Source organism: Crocodylus siamensis, chromosome 9, assembly GCF_052110815.1.
Source record: "Crocodylus siamensis isolate JL-2025a chromosome 9, ASM5211081v1, whole genome shotgun sequence".
NCBI lineage: Eukaryota > Metazoa > Chordata > Crocodylia > Crocodylidae > Crocodylus > Crocodylus siamensis.
In genome coordinates this window covers 68932730-68958815 of record NC_143403.1, presented here as the reverse complement: position 1 = coordinate 68958815, position 26086 = coordinate 68932730, and the positions used below count along the sequence as shown (strand labels likewise).

The 26086-nt window shown below is 44.1% G+C and overlaps 1 protein-coding gene across 9 annotated transcripts in view; it reads right to left on the bottom strand.

Moving 5' to 3' along the window:
• Positions 1-26086, bottom strand: part of PITPNM2 (phosphatidylinositol transfer protein membrane associated 2) — a 177862-nt gene that overhangs the window by 62196 nt on the left and 89580 nt on the right. For all 9 annotated transcript variants that reach the window (XM_090063322.1, XM_090063329.1, XM_090063326.1 and 6 more), the window contains 2 exons: positions 2177-2391; positions 430-551 (listed from right to left, as the gene is read on the bottom strand). In XM_090063322.1, coding sequence (XP_089919448.1) covers positions 430-551; positions 2177-2391 — 337 coding nt within the window. The remainder of the gene's footprint in view (positions 1-429; positions 552-2176; positions 2392-26086) is intronic.

Below are 26086 nucleotides of genomic sequence, written 5' to 3'. Positions count from 1 at the left end.
TCAGCACAGAAATGACACAGAGGGGAAAGTGGAAAAGATCTGGGAAGTCTAGGCAGAAACAAGCTTCTTGCTGACAAAGCTTGTATGCTGTTAAAAAAAAAAAAAAAAAAAAAAGGATAAAAAAAATGACAGCTTCAGGAGCTTTCACGTTCTGGTATCTCAAAGATCATTGGAAGCTTTAATCCTCACAGCATCCATATGAGTTAGGGAAGTGTTGTCCCACTTTACAGACAGGATAACTCATCTGCCTAGAAACCACAAGTGATCTACTGAAGGCCACACTAGGCCCAGACCTCCCAGTCACTAGTTCTTTGTTGTAACCGCTGGACAATGCTTCGTCTGCTGAGAAAAATGAGCATTTATCTTCCATCTAGCAATTGAAAGGCAAGATAGAAGAATACAAAAGGGGGGTGGAAAAGTGATATTCACCAAGAGTTGTCTGCCTTTTTTCTGCAGGAGAAAGGTTGAACACATTGAAATACTCTCCTGGATCCGCTTTGTAGTACGTTTCAATATCAATAGAGAACTTCTCCACAAAAGGACACGTGTACCTGAAAGAGAAGAGTTAAGTGGCTTTTTTAGACTAAAACCTTCTAGACTTAATGAGCAGTGAAGTGGTGTCATAACAGACATGTAAAAACTGGCTGTGAATCCAGGCTTGCTCTGTTTCTCATGCTTTACTTTCAATGTGCTTAAGATGCAATCTGTATATACAAAAAAAAGAGCCAGTGATTTTGAGCTGTGTACTTTTTTTTTTTTTTTAAGGCAAGAGCAAGGCTTGGGAGCACAGCTTATATGGAAATGCTCTCTCTGCAAGCAGAGCTGACCGAAGCAATGTGCAGGGTCTGGGGCAAATCAGCTTGTGCGGGGCCCACCCTGATCCCATGCTCCCCGGAAGCGGAGAAGCCACTGCCACCATCACCAGCAGCAGGGAGGGGGAGCAGCAAGCGGCCAGATGTGAAGCCGGCGACAGCAGTGCCAAGTCGCCACAGCCACTCTGCCCAGCTCCGCGGGGCCCCAGGGCAGTCACCCCAATTCGCCCCCCCGCCCCTCCCCCAGGGATGGCCCTGTCTGCAAGACTCAGATCCCAAGATCACTGAGAGGATCTCTCATATTAGGCCAATAGTGACTATACCCAGCATTAAGGTTATAGTGAGATAGGGCCAGATCCCCCTGTTCAGCCAGTGAGAAATGGCACCCACACAGTCAAAGCAACATGCCCTTGAGCTACCGACGGATGAGTCATAGCAGGAAAGAACATTTGAGAAATAAATCATCCTGCTTTCCATCATAAGCAAAGGCAGTTGAGAGACAGCTGCATCATGTAACACAATTTCAGGTTCCCTGGGTTGTAACGCTAAGTTGTATTTTACATGGAAGCATCAGAGAGGAAACAGTATGCATCTTATGCTTCTGCACCATGGGTCTCTTGATTCCCTTGTCTGGGCATTACACATGGATGCTGCATGCAAAAATGGTGTTCTCCACTCCATCAGATTGTGTAGGCCATTCTACCCCCAAAATGCCATCCGTCTAAAGCCCCTAGCCTTAGATTTCTCCACTAAGTATGACCAGGATGAACCCAGCTATCAGGACTGGTCTGAGACATGACAGCAACACCACACTTACCAACCTGTGGCCCAGGAAGTCTTCCCAAATGAAATAAGCAATATGTGGTAAAATAGAGGATTCCCTACATGAGGGTGCCATGATGCCTCTCCAAGTCAGTAGACAGAAAAAAAATCCCCAGAGGGCCCCACGAGCTTTTTTCTCTATTAGAAGTAGGAGTTTGTTTGTTAGTTTTTTTTTTAAATCATCTTCTGTTGAGATAACAGCAAAGCCCTCAGCATGGGTGCATCTAAGAACATCCCAAGTATTTTACTTTCAACCTCTCTTCTTTTTCCCAGCTAGACCACTGCAAATAACACAATCCAGATTTTCCACACTGGAGCACACCAGGGCTTATATTTAGACATAAGAAACCAAGTTCTGATGTCTTTTCACAGTCTGCTCAGATAAAGATTGAGTGAGGATCTCTGGACTTAGCCTGACCTCTCCCTAAAGAAAGCTCACAGAGAAGAACAGGGTGGCATTGTAACTCAGTCACAGCAAAATGAAGTGGCACAAAGTCCTTTAGCTAACAGTAAAAGTCTGGAGATATCCCCAGAAATTATACCTTGTCCTTGTGTAAGGATATGCATTCCAGGACTCCTCTTCAACTCTTAATGCTGCCTTTGGCAGGATAGACCGGAACCAACTGGGTATGTGCATACCAATATGATATACTTTATGTGTATACTGCCCATTGCCACCTGGACCATCCATATACGGTCTGTTCTCCAGGATCTCCACTCCACTCCCTTCTCCACTTGTCTCCTCTCTGCTTTTTTTCTGAAAGGAAAACACAGAGATTGTTTTTCATGTGCCGCATTTTATGTACTATGTTCTCACACAGTATTTAAACAGGGGAATCAGCAGTTTTCATATGTAACTGCCGTTCGACATAAGTCATTAACCACATATTACAAATGGCTATTATTCATCTTTTGTTCCTGCATTGGCCAGAAGGGTAGTCTATTGGAAACCCACGCAGGTCAGAAAACCTAGATCCAGACACTTCCCTGAAACTGTAATGAAAGGTTGTTGTTTTTTTTTTAAAACAGAATTAAATGTTACTGAGAAAATGCTAAAAATTATAGTTAATACATTGCTTTGTAGAGCTGGAAAGACAATACAGGACCCCACACAAAGTGGCTACATACGTACATAGCTGGTGTACATTAATGAAATCCAAGACATGCTGTTAGTCATGCAGCCTACAATAGCCAAGAGTAAAGTGGTTAAGAGGTTTCAACGTGACATTATGGGAAGAAGAAAAATAAGACCTGCGTATAGTAAATGCATCAGCACAGAGCTATATGGTTATAAGACATTCTTAGACACTGGATTTACCATGCAGTGTATAATTGGTGGGGTAGCAGGCATTCAATAGCATTAGCAATCTTTGCATGTCCATGGGCGATGGGGGGAGGTCGGACAATTCTCTCACTCTCACTTCTTGTGGGTGGTCTCGGTTGGCTGTCTTCACGATGGTAGTAACCCATAATGTGCTTGATGTAGATGTCCCTTGACCACTGGATGGTATCAAATACCATGAGATGTCTCATCGGTTTTGAGTAGCAGTGGGGTACTCTGCAGACTCACAGGATGCTCTCAATGCTTGGGAGAGCATCCTGTCTGCTTGTGTTACCCAAATGCCTTGGGCGCTAAGGCCCACCTGACTAACTAGTGGCGCCTACGGTGTGGGGCCAGTGAATGAACAACACAACAAAATGCTTAGGACAACTAAGGCAAAAACAGGATAGGCGTGTCATGTGGGTCAAAGGGTCAAAACGTGGAAATAAGTGCATCCGAGGGGGAAACCAGGCAGAGTCCCCTGGGCCGCACCCACCAGTCCTCAAAGGCATCCAAGGAGCCAGTGGACATTGCTCACTGGTGCTCTGCCAGGAAACGTGCACACACAAGTGACAGGAAAGCAGCCCTGCAGTTCCTGGGCACCCTCCCAGCCAGAGCCTCCTTCCTGGTCATGTACAGGGCCCGGTTGGCCAAGGCCAGGAGGAGGTTGACCAGGAAGTCCTGGGACTTGGTGGGGCTGTGGATGGGGTGCTCAAAAATAAAAAGGTGGGGGTGGCGGTGAAGTTCAGCCAGAACCTCAGGAGGAGGTTTTCCCTTCTGCAGAAGGGCAGGAGACCAGGGTGTCTGGGAAGCTTGCCACATACACGCCCGTGGTGACGGCTCCATGGAGAAGCCACCAGATGAGGTCCCCAGTGGCTTGCGGGATGAGGATGGAGTACAGATTCAACCACTGGGGTGCCCCAGCTACGCTCTCGCCGAGCAGGTCCCACCACTTGGTGTCTGGGTGGGACGCGAGGGTGGTGGGAGAGCATCCTGACAGCCAGCTCAGAATAGGCCAAACCACAGTTTTGCTGTTCAGTAGGCTGAAGTTTGGATCCAGAACTCAACTGGTATTGCACCACGAATGCTTCTGTACTACCTGAAGTACTGATAGAGGGGTTTTAACAACGTTGATGCATTTTTGCAGTGAGACAGAGTGAACGATCAACAAGTATTCAGTGCTATATCATAGTACTACATGTTACATTTTCCAACCCATACGTTGTGGACTTTTAGGGGTTTGTACTGTTGGTCTGTAGATGCTTCCTCAGCCTGACAAAGGGTTTGTGCCTGAAAACTTGCAAAGAAGATTTTTGCCAATTATTTGAGTTGGTCTAATAAAAGAGATCTAATTTAGGCAGACGAGGTTGTTTGGGTATATCCTTAGATCAACACGGCTACAGCCTACACCCCTAAAATGTTTGAGAGGATAGCACTTTGGCAATTGAAAACAACTTGGGTTTTCATGTACGAACCAACTGTAAAACGATATTGTAATAATGACCTTTTCTTTCTGGCAGGAGAACAAAAGGAAAGGAAACATGCTTTAACCAAACGCAATTAATAAGTTGCAAAAAAAAATCAGAATCTCTTTGTTCAAGGATAAGATAAGCAACAAAGCTATTTAAAACAATACAAAAAGGCTATTCGGTTTCAAAGCAACTCTTGAAATGTTAATGCTCCCTGACATGAGCAAAAAAAAATCTAAATACAAAAGAAGGGATTTTTTGTGAGCAGCAATAGTGTAGCTTAGAGAAGTAAATTATGAAGAAGTGCCTGCAGTGCCTTAAACATACTTCTTAGAACAAGTTCCTGTCTTTCAGCCCTTTTGTAAGCAGCAATCAAGCCCTGTACAAATATTTATGGGAAAACACTAAATAATCTTGATGACCCAAAAAGTTGGCGAATCCAAGGGTCTAAGAAAAAAGGCAGGCACCCAGCAGGACTAGCAAATGTGTCAGCCAGAATAACAGTAGAGCATCTAATCTAAACAACTGATACAAATTATGGAGCTCTATAAATTCATTGCAAGGCAGAAGTGCACAGCAACCAGAAGGAGGGGAAATATGGATATAATTTAGTACCAAATTGTTGGCTGGATGAAGATCTATCACTCCGGAGGGCAAAGTGCCCTCAACATTCACCCAAATCAACAGTGCAGACTGCAGAGTATCTTCAGCACTGGGTAGGATCAACCCTCCCGTGGTTGCTGTAGACTGAGAACAGATAGATTTACGGATGGAGAGTTGCATTCTGTTTAGATACCAAAATGCTGGCTGTTTAGCCTGGCTTTATATGTGAAGTTGATACTACAATTGATTTTTAAAAATCCCTCTGCTTTGTTCTCGATAATGGCACTGTAATTCCATACAGGTTATTTCAAAGCTTCAACCAAGTTGAGTCTGAGCACAGAAACTCTGTTTTTGCCTTTCTGTAATGGCTTCTCATTTCCCCTGTAAATGTTTAAGAGGTTTATCCAGTGGGCCAGCCACTTTCGCTGCCCTGGTTACAAGCTCAAAGGCCCAGCACCTGCACTTTAGCTGACTAGACTCCCACTGAACGGATCAGCATGTGAAGCATTAATGGATCGTCTATGGAGACATCCTTCACAGCAGCACGTGCCCTTTTAGAAAAAGCCAACTCCCACCTCACCTCAGAGCCAGTCAGACAGGATGAAACTGGGCCCAGTCATCGGGATGGCAGAACAGCCCCATTAATTTTTTTTCGTGCTGCATTTACAATGTCATCTACATAAAGTGCGGGAAAGGAGGGGAAAACTGAGCGTAACTCTCTGGAGCTCCACCCACTGGAGAAGCTAAAACGTGATGTGCAGGTTTTCATAGTTTCATACTTGTTAGGGGCTGGAAGAGACCTTACAGATCATTGGGTCCAGACCTCCCTGCACTTGTGCAGGGAAGGCTGCTGGGAGCAGGTGACCCCAGAAAGATGGGCATCGAGACGCTACTGTGATCTCACAAGTGCTGCTGTTCAGACACACTCTGGGGCCAGGCGGATTAAAAACAGCGAACGACAGGCATACATACCTAAAGCTCCAGCTTCAAGAACAAAAAAAACTCACCAGCACCCAAGACTTCATTAAAGCAATCATCCTCATGGCTGCAGAGAAACAGCTGGCTCCTCACAAGCATAAACCTACCCTTTTGGCTGACACAGGCTCTGTCCTACTACAGGGGTAGGCAACTTTTTTGGCCAGAGTGCCGAAAAAACCACATCTTGAAAGGTGCCGGAGTGCCGACATGCCAGAGCCCAGAGCAGCTGTTTGCAGCCTCCCGGCTGCAGCCGGCCCACGGAGCCCAGTCTGCTTGCAGCAGGGTTTGCAGCCTCCCTGCGCCTGCTGGGAGCAGCCTGGACTCCTTCTGTGGCTGGCAGCAGCTGCCTAGAGCTCGGGCTGGCAGTGGTGTGCCAAGCAAAATGGCTTTGCGTGCCATGCTCAGCACGTGTGCCAGGGGTTGCTGACCCCTGTACTATACTTGCCCTAAGCAGGATACAGGTGCTAAGCAAACCACCCTCTAGCCTTGTGACTCCATGGCTCAGATGGGGGACAAGGAAGGGACAAGGTGGAAATGCAACTCCTCTCCCAAAGGTCACCCAGTCCCTTGCTTCTGGCACCAAATCAGACACCGCTAACAGCAGACTGTGCAGATCTACAAGCCTCCCTCTCCTTTCTGGCACCTCCTGAAAGCAATGAAATAGTTAATGCTGACATTTCAAATATCGGTCCTAGACATATGAGCAGGAACCCTGCTTACGTGAGCAAGCAGCACACACCTCCAGCCACTGCTTTGGACTAAATATGCAGGTAGTGGGACATCAAGGTATTCACTTTGTTCACCTTTCTTGCCTGGTCGTGTAAGCAGTGGTTTTCAACCTGAGGCCTGCAGACCCCTGTGGGTCCACAGACTATGTCGAAGGGGTCTGCCAAAGATAACTAGAATCAATCAAAAGTATGTGAATGCCCACATTTACAATTCAAAGGGGTCCACACTGCCATTCAAAATTTCCAGAGGGGTCCACACCTCCATTCAAACATTTTTAAGGATCCACAAATGAAACAAGATTGAAAACCGATGGGCTGGAGACTTCTATTTGAAGTGAAATGAAAGCCAAGGGGAGATTCTAGCAAGCCCTAAATAAATCCCAAGTCACTGACTCAGCTCAGTAAGAAGTCTGAACTGCTGTCTCTGCTTCAGCAGCTCCCTCTGCCACAGATCTCTCCACTCCAAACATAAAAAAATGAACACCCTGGCAGAAGTAATGGCCAGGCCTCTAGCTGGAAGTGTTTCTGCTAAAGAAATATTTATTTAGCACCTTCCAAGCCCTGTAAATGTTTCAATTCAGTCCCAAATGGGGCTCATCATTTCTCTAGCAGGAAGAAGTCTCCTGCTCTTCAGTCTGTCCAGAGATGGGTTTCACTTGTCTTACAACACAAGACAACACTCTCCACGAACAAGGGACCATATCCAGGCCTGGGTCACTGGTAGTTCTGGCAGGGACGAAGCCGGGTCAGAATAGTCACTCGAGCACAGTTAAATGGTGATGAACAGTTTGCCAAAAACACCCGACACGAAGAAGACTTCCTGCCTGCTTCAAAGCCCAACAGTATCACAATCATCACAACACGCAGCTAATGCAAAATTGTCATTTTTTTCCTTGTAATAGAGTCATTTGCATTGAAGCAAGGTGTTTCAAGTGTAACCCAGTTAGGGCCCTGTGATCTTGGCTGATTTAGCAGAAGAAAAATACCACAGCATCAATACTACTGCCTCAGCTCTGGAGGATCCCTCCAAGAAATATTGCCAGCAAGCCAACAGCCTCCTCCACCACGGTCATTCTCAAGGCCCGTCTCCAGCCAGCTGTACAGGATGCCCCTAGACCAGTTTGCAATTCCAGGTTCGGTGCCTGTGAACAAGGTGCACTCGGGGGTGGGTAGTGCTGAGGACGAGAGACCAGCAGCAGGGCAAAAAGCTGGCTGCAAAACTACGGTGCAGAACACAGGAGAGAAAGGAGACTACTTAAAAAGGCTCTGAGCTAAGCCCAAAGACAGCTCAAGAGCAGTAAAAGCACTGCAGCAAGGGACAGCATGCAGGCACTGACTCTGTTTTAATCTACTTCTTCTGCTACCTAAAGTGAAGGAGTTCACTTCAGTCAGGGCTCAGGCTGCTGTCTGGTTCTGCACAGTCCAGCCAGGCCAAGGGCAAATACCAACACTAGCAAACACAAGCGAGCACCCAGCTGAGGCTGCTCAGCACGCTTATATACTTTCCCTTAGATCAGCGGTTCCCAACCTGTGGTACGGGTACCACCAGTGGTGCACAGACAACCTGTCGGTGGCGCACATTCACAGATTTATTATAATTACTTTGTATGACAAAAATTTGCTGGTGGTACTTAAGGCTGTATCATTTTAAATTGGTGGTGTGCAACCTGTTAGACTTTAGGAACCGCTGCCTTAGGTTACAGGGAAAGAAAGCCTACATTCCTGCTCATGGCTTGGGAAGGACAGATTGGGTTGAGCTGAGAATTGGTCAACTGTCCAACTGTTTATAACAAATGAACCACCATATACAAGAGAAAGGAAACAGCATCGTGCACCTTAGTCCTATCTGCAAAGTTCAGGTTTGACTGCATTGTTAGTTCAGGGAATGAAAGCAACTTGATTTCCCACTGTGTGGTCTGCCCGTGTCTGTTGTGACACTGCTATATTCTGAAGAGATGTTTGTAACACGGAACCCATCTGTAAACAACAATTAAAAAATAACCATTGATTAGGAAAATGTCTGGCTCAAGCAGTATCTGGCAAGCCTTCCTCACTAACAGTCTGGTTGCTGAGAACTGCAGATGTGCCGGCATTTAAGGTTTAGGCTTTTCAGGACTTGTGTCCTTACAAAATTCAAGATTTTAATGGTTTGCCAGCTTCGTTACTCGTTGATACCAATTGCTAACATTTTATCTCTCTATAAACATCTAAGAAAAGGTTTCCAACAAATGCAAATAGCAGCTAACAGCCTTTATATGCAAGTTCATCTAAGCCATAATCGCGGTAAATGCTTTTATATTGTATTACAACAGGAAATCCAGTCATCCCTTTAGGAGTCTCTCTCTCTCTTCTGCTGATGACACTCCATGTTCCAATAGCTTTCCAGGACAGATGGTGACATAGATCCCTTCCAGCTAAAGTAATAGCATTAAATTACTCGTAACAGGGAACCCAGAGAAGCAGATGCACCGTGATTAGCAAGAATTCCAGTTACTTAAAGGCTTCTATTAAAATCAATCTCTTGGCACAGCACCATAAACACAGGACACAATACACGACCTCACAACAACAATTATGGAATGAATAATTCTGATGAATGTCATTTAAATATTGGGCAAACCTGACCCCATTTGCCATTAGTCCTTTGCAACAGAAAAATCAAGGCCCCTACATAAAACATTTCCACTAATAAAGACAGGTTGAGTGGCTAGTTTAAAGATATTCTATCCTCTCCCCAGATTAAAAACTGTATCTCCCTACCAGCTAATGGCAGGGGGTGAATTCTTGCAATCCTTTGCTTAGGCAAGTACGCTCACTGGAGCACAGTGAGTCGAGGCTGGCTGAATGCAGCTTTCGCATCTGTTTCCAGCGGGTTGCATTTTGCTAACAGGTATGGCAACTGTTGGGCTCAGAAACCCTCAATAGCATGAACAAGTCACAGAATTTTTTGTGTAAACATTTACCAGGGTTTTTTGCAGAACAACAACTGAGGATAAGATAAACTGGTTGCAGTATACCTTTTCTGCCCGGGGGGGATCAGACAGCCTTGCACTGGAAGCAAACCCTTGGGCAGGGAAACTTTCCACTTGGCATTTTTGTGTTGCGTCTCCACCCCCAGGAGGGATGGGCTACCCCAGCACCGAGACTGTGAGCTGGGTTCTGCTCCCACCTCTGCCACTGACTTGCTGTATGGCATTCAGCAAGTCACAGAGCCTCACTGTACATCTGCTTTCCCAGGCATTAAGCGTACTTGTGCTGGCCTGAAGCCAGACCACAACGGATCCGTGCTACTGGCATGTGACAGGTGGAGTTCTTCTCTACTGCCTTGATTAGGGAAAAATGTCAAATAATGGGCTGAAGTTCACAACCTTTCCATCATCAAGCAGTAGCTTCTTTGGCCTGGAATAGGTCACTGCAGGTGTTACGGTGCAGTGAGATTCCCCACAGTACAGGAGAGGCTGACACACTCTGTTAGGAAAGGCTGACGGCTGTACCTACTCTTGTACCTATTCTCTCTCATCACTCAGGAAGGGAAGGAGTTGAGCTGAGTGCCATCCAGTGCACCTAGTTGAGCTCATAAGGGAGCAGAGTTCTTGGCAGGACTATGCTGCTCTCCCACCCTGTCCACAAGCTGTTCTCGGGGGCATATGTAGCCGAATGATTAAATAGGATGCCAATTCCAATTTGTCCCAGAAACTACGACACTGGATAAAACTTATTATTCCATTAAGTTAGCAATTTGGGGCTTTTACAGCTTGGCAGAAGTTTTCCTTGGATGTGTCACTACAACCCCCAGCTTCAATGGAAAAAGCAGCATCCTGCAGTTAATCAGTGTGGCATCTGCTACATCTCCTCGTTGCAGGTTGTACTCTAGGTGCAGGAGTGCTGTTTTAGCTCAGTGCAACAAGCTCAGGTAATCAGAGCATTAAAAAAGCAGTCACAGCACCATCCTAACTAGGCTGCCTTCTGTTTCCCCGTGCAGTCTGCATAGTTTGCCGCTGCTGTACCAACCAGCAGGCCAGGCTTGTTCACAGCCCACTCCTGCAGTCCAGAGCTGGGGAGGTAACATGTCACAATACACAGGCAAGAAGAAGAAATCAATGATGTTTCTTTGCTAACACTGCTCAGAAACAAGAGCTTCTCATCTCTCTTCAAAGGCAAAGGAAAGTCAAAGGCGCTCACTGCTCAGGAAGGGGCCTATTTGGGTGGGTTTCTGGACTGGCACACATCACTGCTGCACCTGGAAGTTGAGAGAGGTTCAACATAATGATGCCTGGATCATCTCACAGACTGTATTAGCATTTCTCCCGGATGTGTGGCAGGGTGCAAGGACCCATTTATGATTCAGAAAGCCCTTGCCAATGACTACACTTCACTCAGATGGGGCAGAAGCGACATACTCAGGAGTAGCAAAGGTTAGGTAGCTGGGAGTGCTGGCGCTGCTGAAAGACCTTTCCTGGATGGGAGGCTGCAGACATTGCCAGAGAGCCTGCAGGAGCAGATCACATCCAACTGCCAGGGAAGGAGGGAGATGGCTTATTCTCTATGCTGCTCCTGGGATCTCTGAGATAGTCTGACTTAGGGACCCCACGCACAGGAATCCCCCTTGAGTTTTTTGTTCCTTTTAAAAGGCCTTCTCAGCAAGGGATGAGCTAAGAGTGCCCAGTATTCATATGGAAGGGAACCTGGGCTCCATTGTGAAATGTCTACTCCAAAAGGACCTCAATAGCAGTAGATCACTGATAACTGTACAACCCAGCAAGCGCCTTTCAGGCTATTATGCTCCAGCCTTGAACAACTTACTATTCTACAACTCCTGACAGCAATTTTCTGCAGATTCTCATTTCTAGTTACACTGAGGTTGCTGGTGTCCTACAAAGTCCTTCTCCTCAAGGGTCAAAATTGGACTCTTGCCTCCCATCAATAGGGTCAGACATGACAGTCACATCATAGCCACCAGTTTAGACCTGGAGGCAGAAAGAGATCTGCAGCACCCTTATTGCTTTATGACACAGACTTCCTGTGCAACTCCTGATGCCAGGGGCACAATAAAATGTACACTCTATAAAATAAGGCTGTCATATTTTCAGTCCTAAGATATCACAGTACATTCCAGATATTTTATAATGTCACACTTTATCTCCAAGAAATAAGGAGGCATCATTGCTCTGATTTAACAGATGGGGAGCTGAGGCACAGCAGACTAAAACAACTCGACCAAGATGTCGCAGAGAAGCAGTGTTACACACCCTAGGACAAAACACAGATCTTGACTAGCAACCCTTACCACCAAGCCTTGCTTGGCCTTCATCCCTTTGAAGTGAATTTAGTAGTGAACTCAATTTAGCGGTGAACTCTGTGTCATACCAGCTATAGTCTTCTGTGACCACAAAGGAGTCTGGGTCTCTGGCATTGCCTTTAAAAGTGGCTTTTGATATCAAATGGGTTTCCACAAAAACTGTATTTTAGGTCACTCAATTTGCATAAGAGATTTGCTTAATGAGAGTTTCCAGAAGCATGCAGATGATTTGGCAATCTGTGCAGAGTCAGACGTACATGTCATACTATTGCATTTTCCACTTCTATTTCAACCTTATTCATAAGACAATATTGATAAGGGCTGCTCCTAAACAAATAAAATCATATTCATTTGCGTTTTGCTTCCAAGATCCAACACATGCCACATTTGGACTCAAAGTGTAGCTCCAACCCTCCGGTTTATACTGGATCTACTAGTGGAAAAATCCTGGTTTCGTAATGTTTGGCTTCACTTGCTACTTCTAGTGAAGCTATTGTGCTCTAAGGAATTGTAAGAGCAGGGTAAATTGGATGCTGATAATAAATAATGGAGGCATTGTTCAAGTTTGCTAAAATATATTATGAATATAGTCTCATTTACCATTTATAATGGTTTACAGATTACCCCTCAATCATGTCTAAATAAATTAGACAACAAGCTGACATGCTTTTGTTTCACAGTGAAATTTCCTCATGCATCACTGCGGAACATTTATAAGGTTACAGTAGCCTACTTTTTATGGCAGAGAGAGGCTGCATTTTATAGCTTGTGTAAAATTCAAGACAAAGGTTGACACTCCTATAGTCCACAAATTATGAAGACACAGACTGTTCTCCAAGAACAACAGCCAGAAGGATTCATTTGCTCCATAAGGCTCTGCTTCCAGTTTGGTGACTGGTTATTCTGTTTTCACTTTTGCTCAAGAGTCCATCACGATGGCTGCCAGTTTGTTTTTTATCTCATTTGCATAACTGCATGTGTGAACTTGGTGCTGGTAGAAAGTATTAGAGAGATCACTGTTTTGAATGAATTTAGCCACAGAGCAAGTTCAGTACCACTAGGAGAACCAGGAGAGACCTTGTAACGTACCACCCTAATGCTGGGAATTTATTCTTCATGGCCAATTCCATGGTTGATACACCTAGGCTACCAGCAAGGGTACCAGTATAGAAAAACAGAATCAAAGAAAAAGCAGGCTGAAAGGGACCTCCAGGGCTATCTAGTCCAACCCCCAACCTGAGGTAGGATCATCCCTATCCAAGCCATCCTATACAAATTAACTGTCCAACTTATTTGCAAAAATACACAGTCAGCCCTAACACAACCCCAAGACATAATACCCTAACCTGCCACAAGTCCAGCAAGAGGATCATGGCAGCCAACATCCTGCTACTGCAAAAGTTGTTAAAAAACACTTGAGAGATCCAAGGAAGAGGGCCACAAGATGGTAAGAGCCCAATGTGAAGACATTTGTATTAGGTAAACAGCTGTTCACCGGGAACGGGACAGAGACAAAACTCATCTTGCCATCCAGCGCAGTCACAAGGCAGTAACAACAGCCCATCACTAGTGACCTTGGCTAGTTTTAGACAACTCTGAAGTGGTTCTATCATAAGACAGAAATTCTGCATTATTTACAAGTACAGTTTTGGCAAAGATATTAAAAAAGTTCTCAGATTAAAAGAAAAAAAAAAAAAATCAGACAGAAAAAATGTGATCTTTGGCCAATTTCAGTCAGGCAGGAAAACATCCTTATAGCCCACAAGAGAACAGAAAGTATTCCTCCCAATGGCTACACTATACGCATCCTACAGCACCCAATCTCCTACTAATTCATCTGTGTCGTGATGTCTTCAGCCAATGGTCATTTTGGTGCTCAGAACAGCTTGCTTTCTTCCAAGCACCATCTGCCTCCCCCCGTGTAAGCTCGAGTCAACTGCACTCCAGCCAACTGCCATCTCTTCCAGGCACATGGTACCAACATGATTCATAGATGTTAGGGCCAGAAGGGACCTTGACAGATCATCAAGTCCAACCGCCTTCCTAGGCAGAAAAGAGTGCTGGGGTCAGATGACCCCAGCCAGATGCCTATCCATCCTTCTCTTAAAGACCCCCAAAGCAGGCAAGAACACCACCTCCCTTGGAAGCCCATTCCAAATTTTGGCCACCCTTACATGATGATAGAGGATGCACAAGCAGAGATGCTGACATTTAGCTAGACTGAGACCCGGGTTCGATGCCTCACTTTGCCACCAGCCCGACGTGTATAAACTTTGGGAGAGTCGCTTCACCTCCCTGCTTCTTTACCCACCTTTTCCCCATTGCATCTCTTTAAGCTGTAGGCTTTTTGCAACAAGGATTGATTCTCCCCGTATGTTTGCACAGTACCCAGCACCAAGGGGCCTTGATCTCATTTAGGGCTTCCCGACAGTGCAGTAATCCAAATAATCATGAGTGTCCAGACCTGTATCTAGCACTCCAAATAGGATTTAAAGTGGTCCTTGCAAAGGATTACCACTGACATCCCTGATTTATAATCAACTGTGACTGATGCATCCTACGACATTGTCTTTTCCTTCCTGCTACGCCCACTGCCATGGAGTCCCTAAATCACTGAAGAATGTTATACCTAGGTCCTTTTTATTCCATATCCTTTTTATGGTTTTGCAGTGTTATACTCTATAGCAGAGACAGGTCACACACATTGATAACACTGCCGAATACTAAACCAGATAAAGGAAGTAAGTATTCTGGGTTCAAATTAAATCTCCTCTCTCTCCTCCTTTTATAGCTTAAAAATTGCCTCTTCTCTCATCCTTGATAGGTGTTCAATATCTTTTTGTTTTGTTTTGTTTTGTTTTATAACTGTTGCTTAGGAAGCCAGGACAAGTAATAAGCAGAGCAGTCTGCCAGCCTCACTCATGCTTCTGGATCTATGGTGACCATGCCACTTATAAACGCCAGCATCCAGGCACCACAAATAAGTGGAATGACGACAGATGCAAAAGTTTCAGCCATAGTCTCTGGGAGCCATAATTAAATGGAACCTAAAAACAGAACCCTGCTGATACAGTTATTGGAAAAATACCTGAAGATCCTGCAACTAATGCACAGTTTATTTTTAATACATTTCTCCAGTGCAAAATTTTTGGTCTGCAGACAATATGTACTGAGGTTGTGTGCGTGCAAAAGGGTGTATCCATTTCATCCTCAGCTGCCTTTTGCTGTGGTATGAGTCAGCCCTGTGTTTTGTTAACTACTTCTTTTCGATCATTCAAGCTGACATCTAATTCATTATGAGCAATCTGCTTTCACCACTGGCAACCTTCTGTCTGCTGAAAACAGATATCTATTAGACCAGGTATCCTTCATAGCTGACATTTACTTGGTGTACCACAGGTGCCCCTAAAATCATGGTTTTAACTAGGGAAACAAAATGTCATTTTGCCCTTAAAAATACTGAAAAAATCATTTAAACAAAATATATCTTAAACCAGGTTTTTAGAACAAGGCATCCAGTGTGCCATCAAGGACCTGGAGTACTCAATTAAAATGTAAGCATCCTAATTAGGCTAATATTGGAGGAAAAATCTGAGAGTCAAAAGGGGAAGGAATGGGAGAGAGACTAGCTCTTGCATGCTTATTTGAGACAAGGAGACGGCTTTTCACTGGTACAGACAAGGTTCAGCTCTCAGTGAAAGCAGACGTCTTTGGAAACAACCAAAATCGAAGCCAATGTCATCAATTTATCTGCAAATAATGTGTTTGCTTGGCAAGTTTGAAATATACTCCATGTGCAATCCAATTCACCTGTATTGCTGTAAAGTCACTGCACCGATCAAATTAAATGGTACTTAATAATTGCCACTATTTAACTGAGGAGCTTTTCTGCAGCACTTATCATCATAGTATTTGAGTCCGTTACACACATTCTCAAACTTAGGCTCAGTGCAGGAGGGTTGCATGGGAAACATCATTCTGCCATTTTACCAAACGAGGATAGTGCGGCACAGAAAACAGAAGTGACCTGAATGCTGGAAATCTGTGACAGAGCTGGGATTAGAACCCAAGTCTTCCAGATGCGATTTCCGTGCCTTGGCCACTGGGTCAACCCGTCTCTGTGGAAGTTTACATAGGATGTGCAGGGAAGGATCTCAGACTAGTTCCATTGATGTCTAGGTACAGACCCTGCAACGAGGTAGGTAACTCCCTCATTATTCCCATTTTATAAGAATGCAAGTAGGCCGCTTAATGGTCAACTGGCAAGTCTTGGAGCAAGAGTAGCACCATGGAGTCCCATCTCCCCACAGCCCTCCCCATCTCCCTTAGGCACAAGTCACACCTCAGAGGGGTTTATCAGTACTTCTGAGCTTTCTCTCCTACCAGCATACTGCCAGTGATCTCTGTACTGTGCAAGACCAGTCAAATTCCATGCCACATCCAGGTCACAATACAGCTGGAGGCCAGCTACCCCTCTCTTCCCTGCCCTTTGCATTTGATTTTTCCTTGCCAGATATGTTTTCCATTCCCTTCAGTAATCACACCCCCTTCTCCTCCTATGGCTTATAGATGCCATAAGGCCATGCTGGCACCTATACAGTGTGCATCATGTTATAGATACAGGCAACTTTTAGCTGCAACATCTGTTTCCATGGCAATGGGACCGCATCAGCAATCCGATGGGTTTAGTTGAGGCCATCTTCAGTCGGGCTGCACACAAGTCATTTTTGTTAATAGCAAACTAAATGATGTCACCAGTAACCATGGTGCCCACAGCTGAGACCTATGCGTGCCCTTTGTACTGTAATATGCATCCTTCATGCATGATGCAAAACTACTTTAATACAATTAGTGCTGTTAAAAATATACATTTAGGGACAACATTAATACATATTCGGCAAAGGAAGGTGACTGCACAACACAGAAGATCAGAACATGAAGCTTATCAAGTATATTTGGACTTCCACCTGCATCACAATGTACAGTTTGCAGAAGTCTGAAAACATTCCCTTGCTAAGGACAAAAATAAGTTGTTCGCTCATTAGTGGCTTATTTAGTAAAGGCAAAAAGACAGCCGTGTTAAAAATCCTACCTTTCGAGTGCTGATCACTTTCTGCACAGCACATAGTAACTGTTTGTATCTGGACACCTCCCACCCCAGATTATCAATGCTCACCCAGATGCCTTACTATAAAGCTTGTCCAATCTTTCCTGCTCTCCAGTCAAAGTGATGAAGGAGTCTGAGGATGCCCAGGAAGAGATGGCTGTAAGGTAATGAATGGAGTTCAAAATATACAGAGAAACAGGGCAAACCTGGCAATAAAATCACCAGAAGACACTGCTATTTTTCAGGCTGCTGTAGCAGATGGTCATATAGACACAGCACTATTAATATGAAGACAGTCACAAGGACCAAGATGTTATCAGCTATTAGGACAGAGACCGTGAGCACAGACTTCTCTGCCTAGGTATAAATTGAAACACAGTCAGCCCATCGGCTCAGCTGGACACAAGGTTGGAAGGGACCTTGGGATTTCTTCCCGGCAGTTCAGGAATTGGAAGACAGGACTCGCCCTCAAAGACATGCCAGTACAGTGCAGATGACTAGGTTAGTGCTGGCTGTACAGCAAACAGGGAAATCAAGCATATTTAACAAGGAGCTTTTGGCAACTCAAAGAGGCTGGACAGATACAGTCTTTACAAGAAGAAGGGGTTTGCAGAAGTTAGATATCTCCTAGCTCTGAATACAGTTATGCAGCAACGTCATCCTTGGCAGTACTGTGCAACCTTTTACTAAGCTACACAACAGCCCACGGAAAGCTTGATCTGTTTATTCCCTTTGCAGAAAGGAAAACAGGCATGGAAATAAACCTAACAAGGGCCTTTCTTGAAGATCATCCACTGAGACCCTGGCAGAGTTAGGATTGAAACTCAGCAGCTGTTGGCTCCTGTATCCCAAACACAAAAATTACACTGCCTTTAAGCAACTATTAAACACACAGGAAAAATCATCCCTGAAATTTTCCTTCTGAATGAAGAGGGAAGAATGCAGAGCCTGGAATCTGCTTGTGGTTTCTGGTGTGCTGTACTTCTGGTTAGAGCACACAGAAAAGTTATACTGTGCTAACGATGGAGGAGCTCCACTGATAGCCTGCTTCTTTATGGGGGCCTATGGGTGTCCCTGGTCTCAGGACCTGTGTATCAGAGTGCATCTGGCTAAGTCCAGGTGAACAGTAGTTCATTATACCCATGCACTTGTAACCACAATGGTGATGGAAGAAAGAAAGCCCCATGATCCTTCATGACTTGTCACAGCTGTTACAATTAAGGAATGACTATAATTCAGAAGATGGGGCAGGACTGATTTTTATTACCCGGTTTATTTCCTGCTCCTTTTTATCACCAGGTGACGGCTATGAGGAGCCATCTCAGTGGCTAATCCAAAAAATGTAGCTCCCTAATAATGTTTAAGATGCTAAAGGAGATGTACCCAGGATTAGCTGGGAAATGCTGAAGGGCGAGAGAAACAAGGATGCAAGGAAGGATTTGAACAGGCAGGATACTGAAACCTTGCATTACTTCTGGCTGTGCCCTAGGATGCAGCTTCAGCAGTTCAACGTCCTTCTCTCTAGACCTTATTGAACGTCTAAGTCTATTAAAGCACTGCTGGAATTGACTGTCCCCTCCTGCTACGACACGGGAGAGGTCACTGGTGATTTACTGTTCCATGCTGAATGGTGGTGCAGAGGGGAATAATGCACAGAGGTTAACTGGAGCCAGAAACACAGAATACTGGAGCCAGGACAAACTCTCTGTTCATGGCTTAGAGAAAACAAACAACCCAATGACAAATAAAATTGTGGTTTTGGACGCTCCCTCCGAGAGCAGATTCAAGAAGCTGTACTGGCCAAGAGCCCCAACCAGATAAGTCAAGATACAGTTCGGACTGTTCTCAAGTGCCACGCTAGCAGAACTCATAAAAATATCCTGCCTTGCATCACTCGGCCACAGGACCCTTCTCTCTTTGTTTTCAGCAGGAAATCTGATGAGCATCATAAAAGGATACTCAAGATAGCAGGAGCAGAACAATGCCGATGGCACACAAACACATGGCCTCTGAAGATGAGGCTGGAATTGTAGAAGCTATTGCAGCACAAAGCAGAGATGAATACCACTTCATTATCTCTGGCTTCATTACTCTTTGGTACCTTTGCCACAAACATAGATGCATTCTAAAAAAAGGAGTTAGCTTGTCAGCTGCAGGCCTTCACAAGACACAGCACAGAGATACAGGCAAGACTGATCTGTACAAACACTGTATGTACCGCTAGATTTAGAATTGGGCCTGGACTGTGCAGTTGTTGGTACAAACCATGATATGTGTGGAGGGCAATCAATTGTGCAAGCCTATAAATAATTTACAACATTAAGAACTATTCCCATTGCCATTCATTAATCATTCTGCCTTACAAAGCCACCCAGCCATACTTTTGATGGACCAGTGCTACATGTCCCAAAAAGCATCAGTTTCTTTGGAAGATAACTCTCACCTGATTCCTTTTGAGATCTTTGAAAAATATCTGAACATTTTTAACTCGGAATTGATGATGTTACCTGTATTCACACCCTGCTTTTTCTTCTTTAAAAATGTTTGCATTAAATATTCCCCAAAGTTGCCATCCCTAGCAGTTACCATCACCATGTTACAGATGGAGAAACTGAGACAGACAGGGGAAGCAAGCTGCTCCAGGTCATACATGAGCTCAGAGATGGGACTGGGACACTGGGTTTCTGGATCCCAGTGTGACACTCAGAACAGATCCTGCTTTTCTGCAAACCAAAACACACCCACAACCCACCAGCAATCGTATTCTGAATTTCAGAAAATATGGGTTGCCTCTCTGCAAAGACCAGATCACCTTACTATTTAAACTGTACATAGTATTGCCAATCATAAGCATTCAGGAATCACAAGCCTCTCACCAACATACAACAGAACTGGGGAGAGTTTAAAAGAGATTTCGCATTTGCATTACTTGCTTTCAGGTTTTGAGCCTTGAGGACGTCACCGGAATGTGTGTTTTGCCCACACTTGAAAGGCAATTTGTTTTTCTGTATATGAAATGGATTCTCACAAAGCAGGCCTCCAAGAACAGCATTTCTAAAGGCACAAACTACTGTGAGACTCATCATAACCACTGCAAGAGTTGCTGAGCCTCCATCCTGAATTCAAATTCCTCCTTGTGCCGTCATCTGCCTCTACCTCCTTTCTAACGTAGTGTCCTGCCCTCAGAAGTCTCATCAGTAAAGACAACTGCTATAGGAGCCACCCTAACATTCACCATTTAAGGACCCAAGCTGGCATTGCTATTATGCCTCCCAGTGAGACTATGTGTGTATGTGCATGCGCGCACACACACACACTCACTCCCCTATATATAGCATTACAGTGTTCGTGTATATAGTATTATAGTGTTACAGAGGTGTGTATCTATATGCATATACATATATACACACACATACTTTTGTAATGCTATATACTTCTGTAATGCTGTTCAAACACTAAATACATGCCAACTGGTCATCAATTCATTCAGTTTTATTGCAAACCTTGTGACATTTGGTGCCTTCCTCCAGTTCTTCAAGCTAAGGGCTTTCATATTTTAAAAAGTATATGTTTAGTCCCTTAGGGCAGCATAAGAGAAGAGCTTGAAAACGTGACATGCATGTACTATAATAGCTTGAAAATCAGTAGACTTCTCACTTAATTTTTTTAACTACTTGGGTAGGCAAGGCCGTACAAGTAATTGATTGATAAGGTCAACTTAGTTAGGAGACGAGTGTTTTGCTCCTCGAAGAAAACCTGTACGTCTTCTCAGCATTGTACAAAAATCCTGAGGTGGCACATGTTCTCAAAGTGTTAATATATAAATGGTCAACTCTCTGAATGGCCAACTATGCACAAGAAACTCCACCGCCAACATCTCAAGTGGTGGTCAAAATAAGAAAAAAAATTCCAGAAGCAAGAATTGGGTTTTTTTCATGTCAGGTCTAATCTTGGGCATTTTAATCTGCATCATGCCAGACAGACACTGAAGGAAAACCCCACACTTGGTTGGCACAGGAAGCTAGACAAAGAATGCAACTAAAGGTTCTGGTCAAGAAGATCAATCCTGATTGACTGATTTGCAGCAGAGGGAAAGCATGGGGTAGGAATGGCAACTTGAAGCTCCTTAAAAACGTAGCACTGTTGAACAATGCCAGGCTGATGACAGGAAACAGATCTCCCACAAGGTACTCTCAGTTTTCACCCATGTTAAGTCCCCCCTGTTCTGCATCATCCAACCTGAACAAGTGAATGGGGAGAATAAGACACCCATTAGTCAGTCCTTGAAAGGCTGCCAGCAGTAATGGGCCTGACTAGTACCAAATGCAATGGTAGTTTTAAAAATGCAAATCCCTTTCCTTGGCAATCAGGAGCAGGTAAGCAATACCAGAGAGCTCAGATATGAAGACAAAAGGCTGAAGTTTGTGTAACTTTGCTTTCCAGAACCAGCTGCAGCTTTCACAGCTGTCAACTTTTAAACAGAGATTGCCAGCACCAACAGTAATGATGGCTTTCCTTAGAATGACCCCAAATGAAGCAGTGTGAACTAGCAGGTTCCACCTGGGGCTAAAAACTTGAGCACCAAGGCCATCTTCAACACCAATTCTGAGAGACTTCGAACAAGTCATTTGTTTTTCTGGAATGCAGAATCCCTATCTGCAGAGGAGGGAGAAATAATCTCTACTCAGCTGTCTCCCAGTGATGTGCTGTTACCAGTAATTCCTTCCCAGCGTACCAAAAAATGTGGAAGATGAAAACATTATTAACTGGCAATAGAAAAACACTTCTGACCATGCCAAGCAAGCTCTGGCATCCACCCAATGCTCCCAAGGAGAATTAAAGAACAAAATGGATTTTCATCAGGGAAGGTGCTGCACTATTACCAGTTATCAGAAATGGCATATACCTTGCAGTGGCCATTATCTAAACCTAACAGGAAAAAAAAAAAACACAACACTCTGTCATGTTATAAAGCAATGGCTTGAATACTAAGGGCTAAAATCACTTTTGCTTTGTCTCAGGTAAACTAATAACCTCATCAGGAAGCAGGTTCTAGTTCAGATAAAGTCTGCTATTTCCACATAGACACTTCTGCAAAACTTTGTCCCATTCTCAGCTGAGCTTCCTGGCAAAGGTACCAACTATTCTGACATATTTCAGGAGGTATTGATTCTGTAGGACTCCACATTAGGCCCAAGAAGTAATATGGCAGTGCAAAGTATCATGCTTATTAGTTTATGGAGTTGCTATTGCACATTAAAATACCTTCCTTCTTCAAAAAGTAACCATCAGGATCCAGACAACTTCTTCAACCCACAGCCTTCTGAAGAAAATCATCACAGGCACCCACAGGAAGCTGCTAACCGAGATATTTATAATGCACAACAAAAAGTTATGCATGTGGATTTAAAAATAAAATTTAATAGATGGAATTCTCTTCTTTCATCTGAGGGTCACAAAGGTGATAAGCTCACCTTTATAGGTGTATATAGAAAGTACACTAATGCAAGACCCGGTGATGACTGACCTTTATCAGACCACATGGACTGACCATTACCTAACAGTGTGATGGTCTTTATGGTGAGTAGGGTCAAGTCACAGAAGAACGCACACTTTACTGAAAGAAAGTAAGTACTGGGGTGGAAGAACACACACTGGCAACACTGCCATCCTGACTCTCACCACCACACACAACTTTCCTGCTGTGTTTTTAGCAAACCCAAGACAGGGCTAGACGAGAAAGACAGTATCAGAACCAGTGGGCAGGGTCTGCAACACTGAGGAGTAAAAAACAGAACAGTCCTAGTCCTCAACCCCAATTTATTTTTTGCATGCTTTGAAGGCCTTATAAACACAAGTATTGGGGGTTATTTTGTGGTGAAACTTCAAAGGAGATTTGCTAGGTGTTTTTCCCATGCTTTCCTCCCAGGTAAGTATTCCAAAATGAATGCTTCTCCATGCAGAGAGGAAGCCTCCATTAGCAATTGGTGGCAAGAGCTATTCCTCAGGGATAAGTATTCTAATTTGATACCTTCTGCACTTTGTCCTTTGAAGCATTCCCCTCCGCCAGGGAAGAATCACAGTTTCCCCACATCAAACTGCAATTCGCACTGTTCGTAGTGATAACTTAGGCAACACTATTAGTCCTTGATGATTAAGAGCAAACTCCACAAAGAGCACCTGTACACACACATAGCATCCCCACTGGTGAGCAGAGAAGAGAAATGTCAGTTGCAGACAAAAAAGTGCCCAATTCTCACTCTCCCCCACAGCATACAACAATCTTGTTGCCAGTTGGTTCTCCATCCAGTCTTTTATAATGAACAACATTGGTACTATTTCCACCTCCATTCCGAGACAGACAATATTGCTGATGGGTCAAATCAAAACGGTCTATGGAATGAGCATGCCTATTACACCTATTAAAGACATATTGTCTAGAAAAAAGGGTCTGAAAGTGATTTCAATTGGAAGAGTATTGCAGTACATCCACAGCTCCCTTTATTCCAGTACATAAATCAGGGAATTGGAGAAGTTACAGGTTAGGAGTCTAAACACACACAATTACTGGGGCGTTTTAATTTGGATAGCAAATGAGAGAGAAAAAGGATGGCCGGGACAATGACACTGAGTGTCGATGACAAAGTATCATTGCCTTAACCGTCCTATTACAAATGCAGCTAGGCTTCCTGATCTGAATGTGTTCACGAGCATTTTGCTAGCAGTTCCCCATGGAAATACTGATACTGATAGAGTCTTAAAACTAATAGAGAAAAACCATTCGGTTCAGATTTGCTAGTCTGCAAGCAAGCCAAGGGTACATTAAGCCCATTACTATAATGTAAAATTAACTTATTTATGGAAGAATATAAGTACTCCTTAAAGTGAAGAAACTGCTGTCTGCAGAAATTCTCTCTGGAGGCAACAGAAGTGATATTAAGGGGGGGAAAATGACAAACCTCTATGAAGCTGCCAATTAATTCACCTCAGTTCCTGGAACTTCACACAGCAGTGTCACTAAAGAGCACAGGGAGATGTGGGATGATTTATCGTTGCCTTGTACACCCAGCGATGCAAGGTGAGCTAGGAACTAACACCAAGGTCTCCTCCTATATTTTTTCATTGCTCCTGCTCAGTGTATATGACCTGCAGTCATAAGAGCTTTTTGCTATTTGTTAGGGTTTGAGCCTGCCCACATTAAACGGAAAGGGGAATTTTTGTCATGAATTCCAACAGAAGCAAAAGCAGCTTTGGTGCCATGCAAAGGTTGATCGTTACAGGGAGAAGGAAGAAGAACAAGGAACAACATTCCTCTATAAAAATAGAAGTACCAGTGTTTGGAGCTGATCCTGCAATCCTTCACTCACATGCCTCTGCTCACACAACTGCTTCAACTGGTCTCCCGAGACAGAAGTTTCTAAACCATTTAAGTAACCTGGGAGCTTAAGTCTCATGGGATTTAGGTACTTTTGAAAAGTCTACCTATTTCTTCAGTGGGGCTATATGTGAGCAAGGATTTGCAGGATTTTAAGGGAACCATTTAGTAATTGCTTAATTTCAAACTCAGGATTAATCCAAGCTCTGTCCAACAAACGTTCATGGGCTTGGTTTTTAATTACATGTCTAAGTTTCATTAAAGCCAACAAGACTTTGCTGACCTGATGCCAAGGATGTCCTAAAAAGTAACACACTCTTCATGAACAAAATCTCTTACAAGCAACATATTTCTTTTTTTGCAGTACAGGAGAGCTATTCACACTCTTAAGACACCAGTGCAGCATTTAACCTGTATGCTACAAAATAGATCAATCTAAAAACAGGGCCTTTTACATAAAGCCTTTTACTTACATTTTAATAAAGGGAAGAATAGGTCCCTCTCACTGACTGCTGCTCAATATCCTGCTGGAATATGAGAAAGTCTTTCTCTAAATCATTTTTGCTGAAAAATGGATTTAACATTGCTATTATACACAGAAACCTCAGTCTGCTGCTCCCTCTGGAATATGCTCACCAATGAGATGTTATAACTCATTTCTCCTCTGGGTTCAACAAAGTCCAAAAGAAAAAAATTTAAGTGATTTCTCAGGCTCAAAAAAAGGAGCTCAAAAAGCAGTGTTCTTCTTTGCTCCTTCTGAGTTAGCATGCCCTGATTTCTCTCTCAAAAGCTAAAGCCTGTTCTTTCACATCAGAACGAGGAAGGGATAGTTAACACAATTGGTACCTTCAAAGCAGAGATGGAACGGACACTTGGAGAACTGTATTAAAAAAACAGAATATAACCTTATAATTTTATCCCAAGAGTGTCTCAACCCTTTGAGCCAAAGTGGTGTTCAACTAAAAGCACTCGATGTTCCTTGTGTTAGACAGTGTCCTGGACTACTCATGCACACACCACAGCACGTGGAAATAAGGACCCTCTAAGGGTCAAGGCATGCCATGCAGGCACAACCTAGTCCTTAGACATTAAGGGGTAGAAGAGAGAGCTACCTGGACCTTGGGCACAGAGGTACACAGGAACCAAATGCTCCCTTACTTCCCCGCTGGAGCGGGTAGACAGGAACGGGTCAAAGACTCAGCTGAAGGCATCTTCCAACACAGCAGCCAATACCAGTCTTGAACTAGTGCAGTTTGCTGAAGATGCGGTATGGCAGGAAATTTTGATAAGTGAAGCCGGGGATGGGCTGCGACTCAGAAGGGAGAGAAGTCTCGGCCACGTCAGTATTCTCCTGGGTTGATGCAACTGGCACCTCTTGCTCAAGGCATGCCATGCAGGCACAACCTAGTCCTTAGACATTAAGCACCGCTTGACAAATGGTTATGGTCAATGAGTCACATGCCTGTTACCAATCTGATAAAAGCAGCATGTGTGCTTCCTGAAGTAACACCAGCAGACTTCCGCTGTCCCCCGCAGTCACCAACATGAACATCTGGCAGCAAACTTACTGTT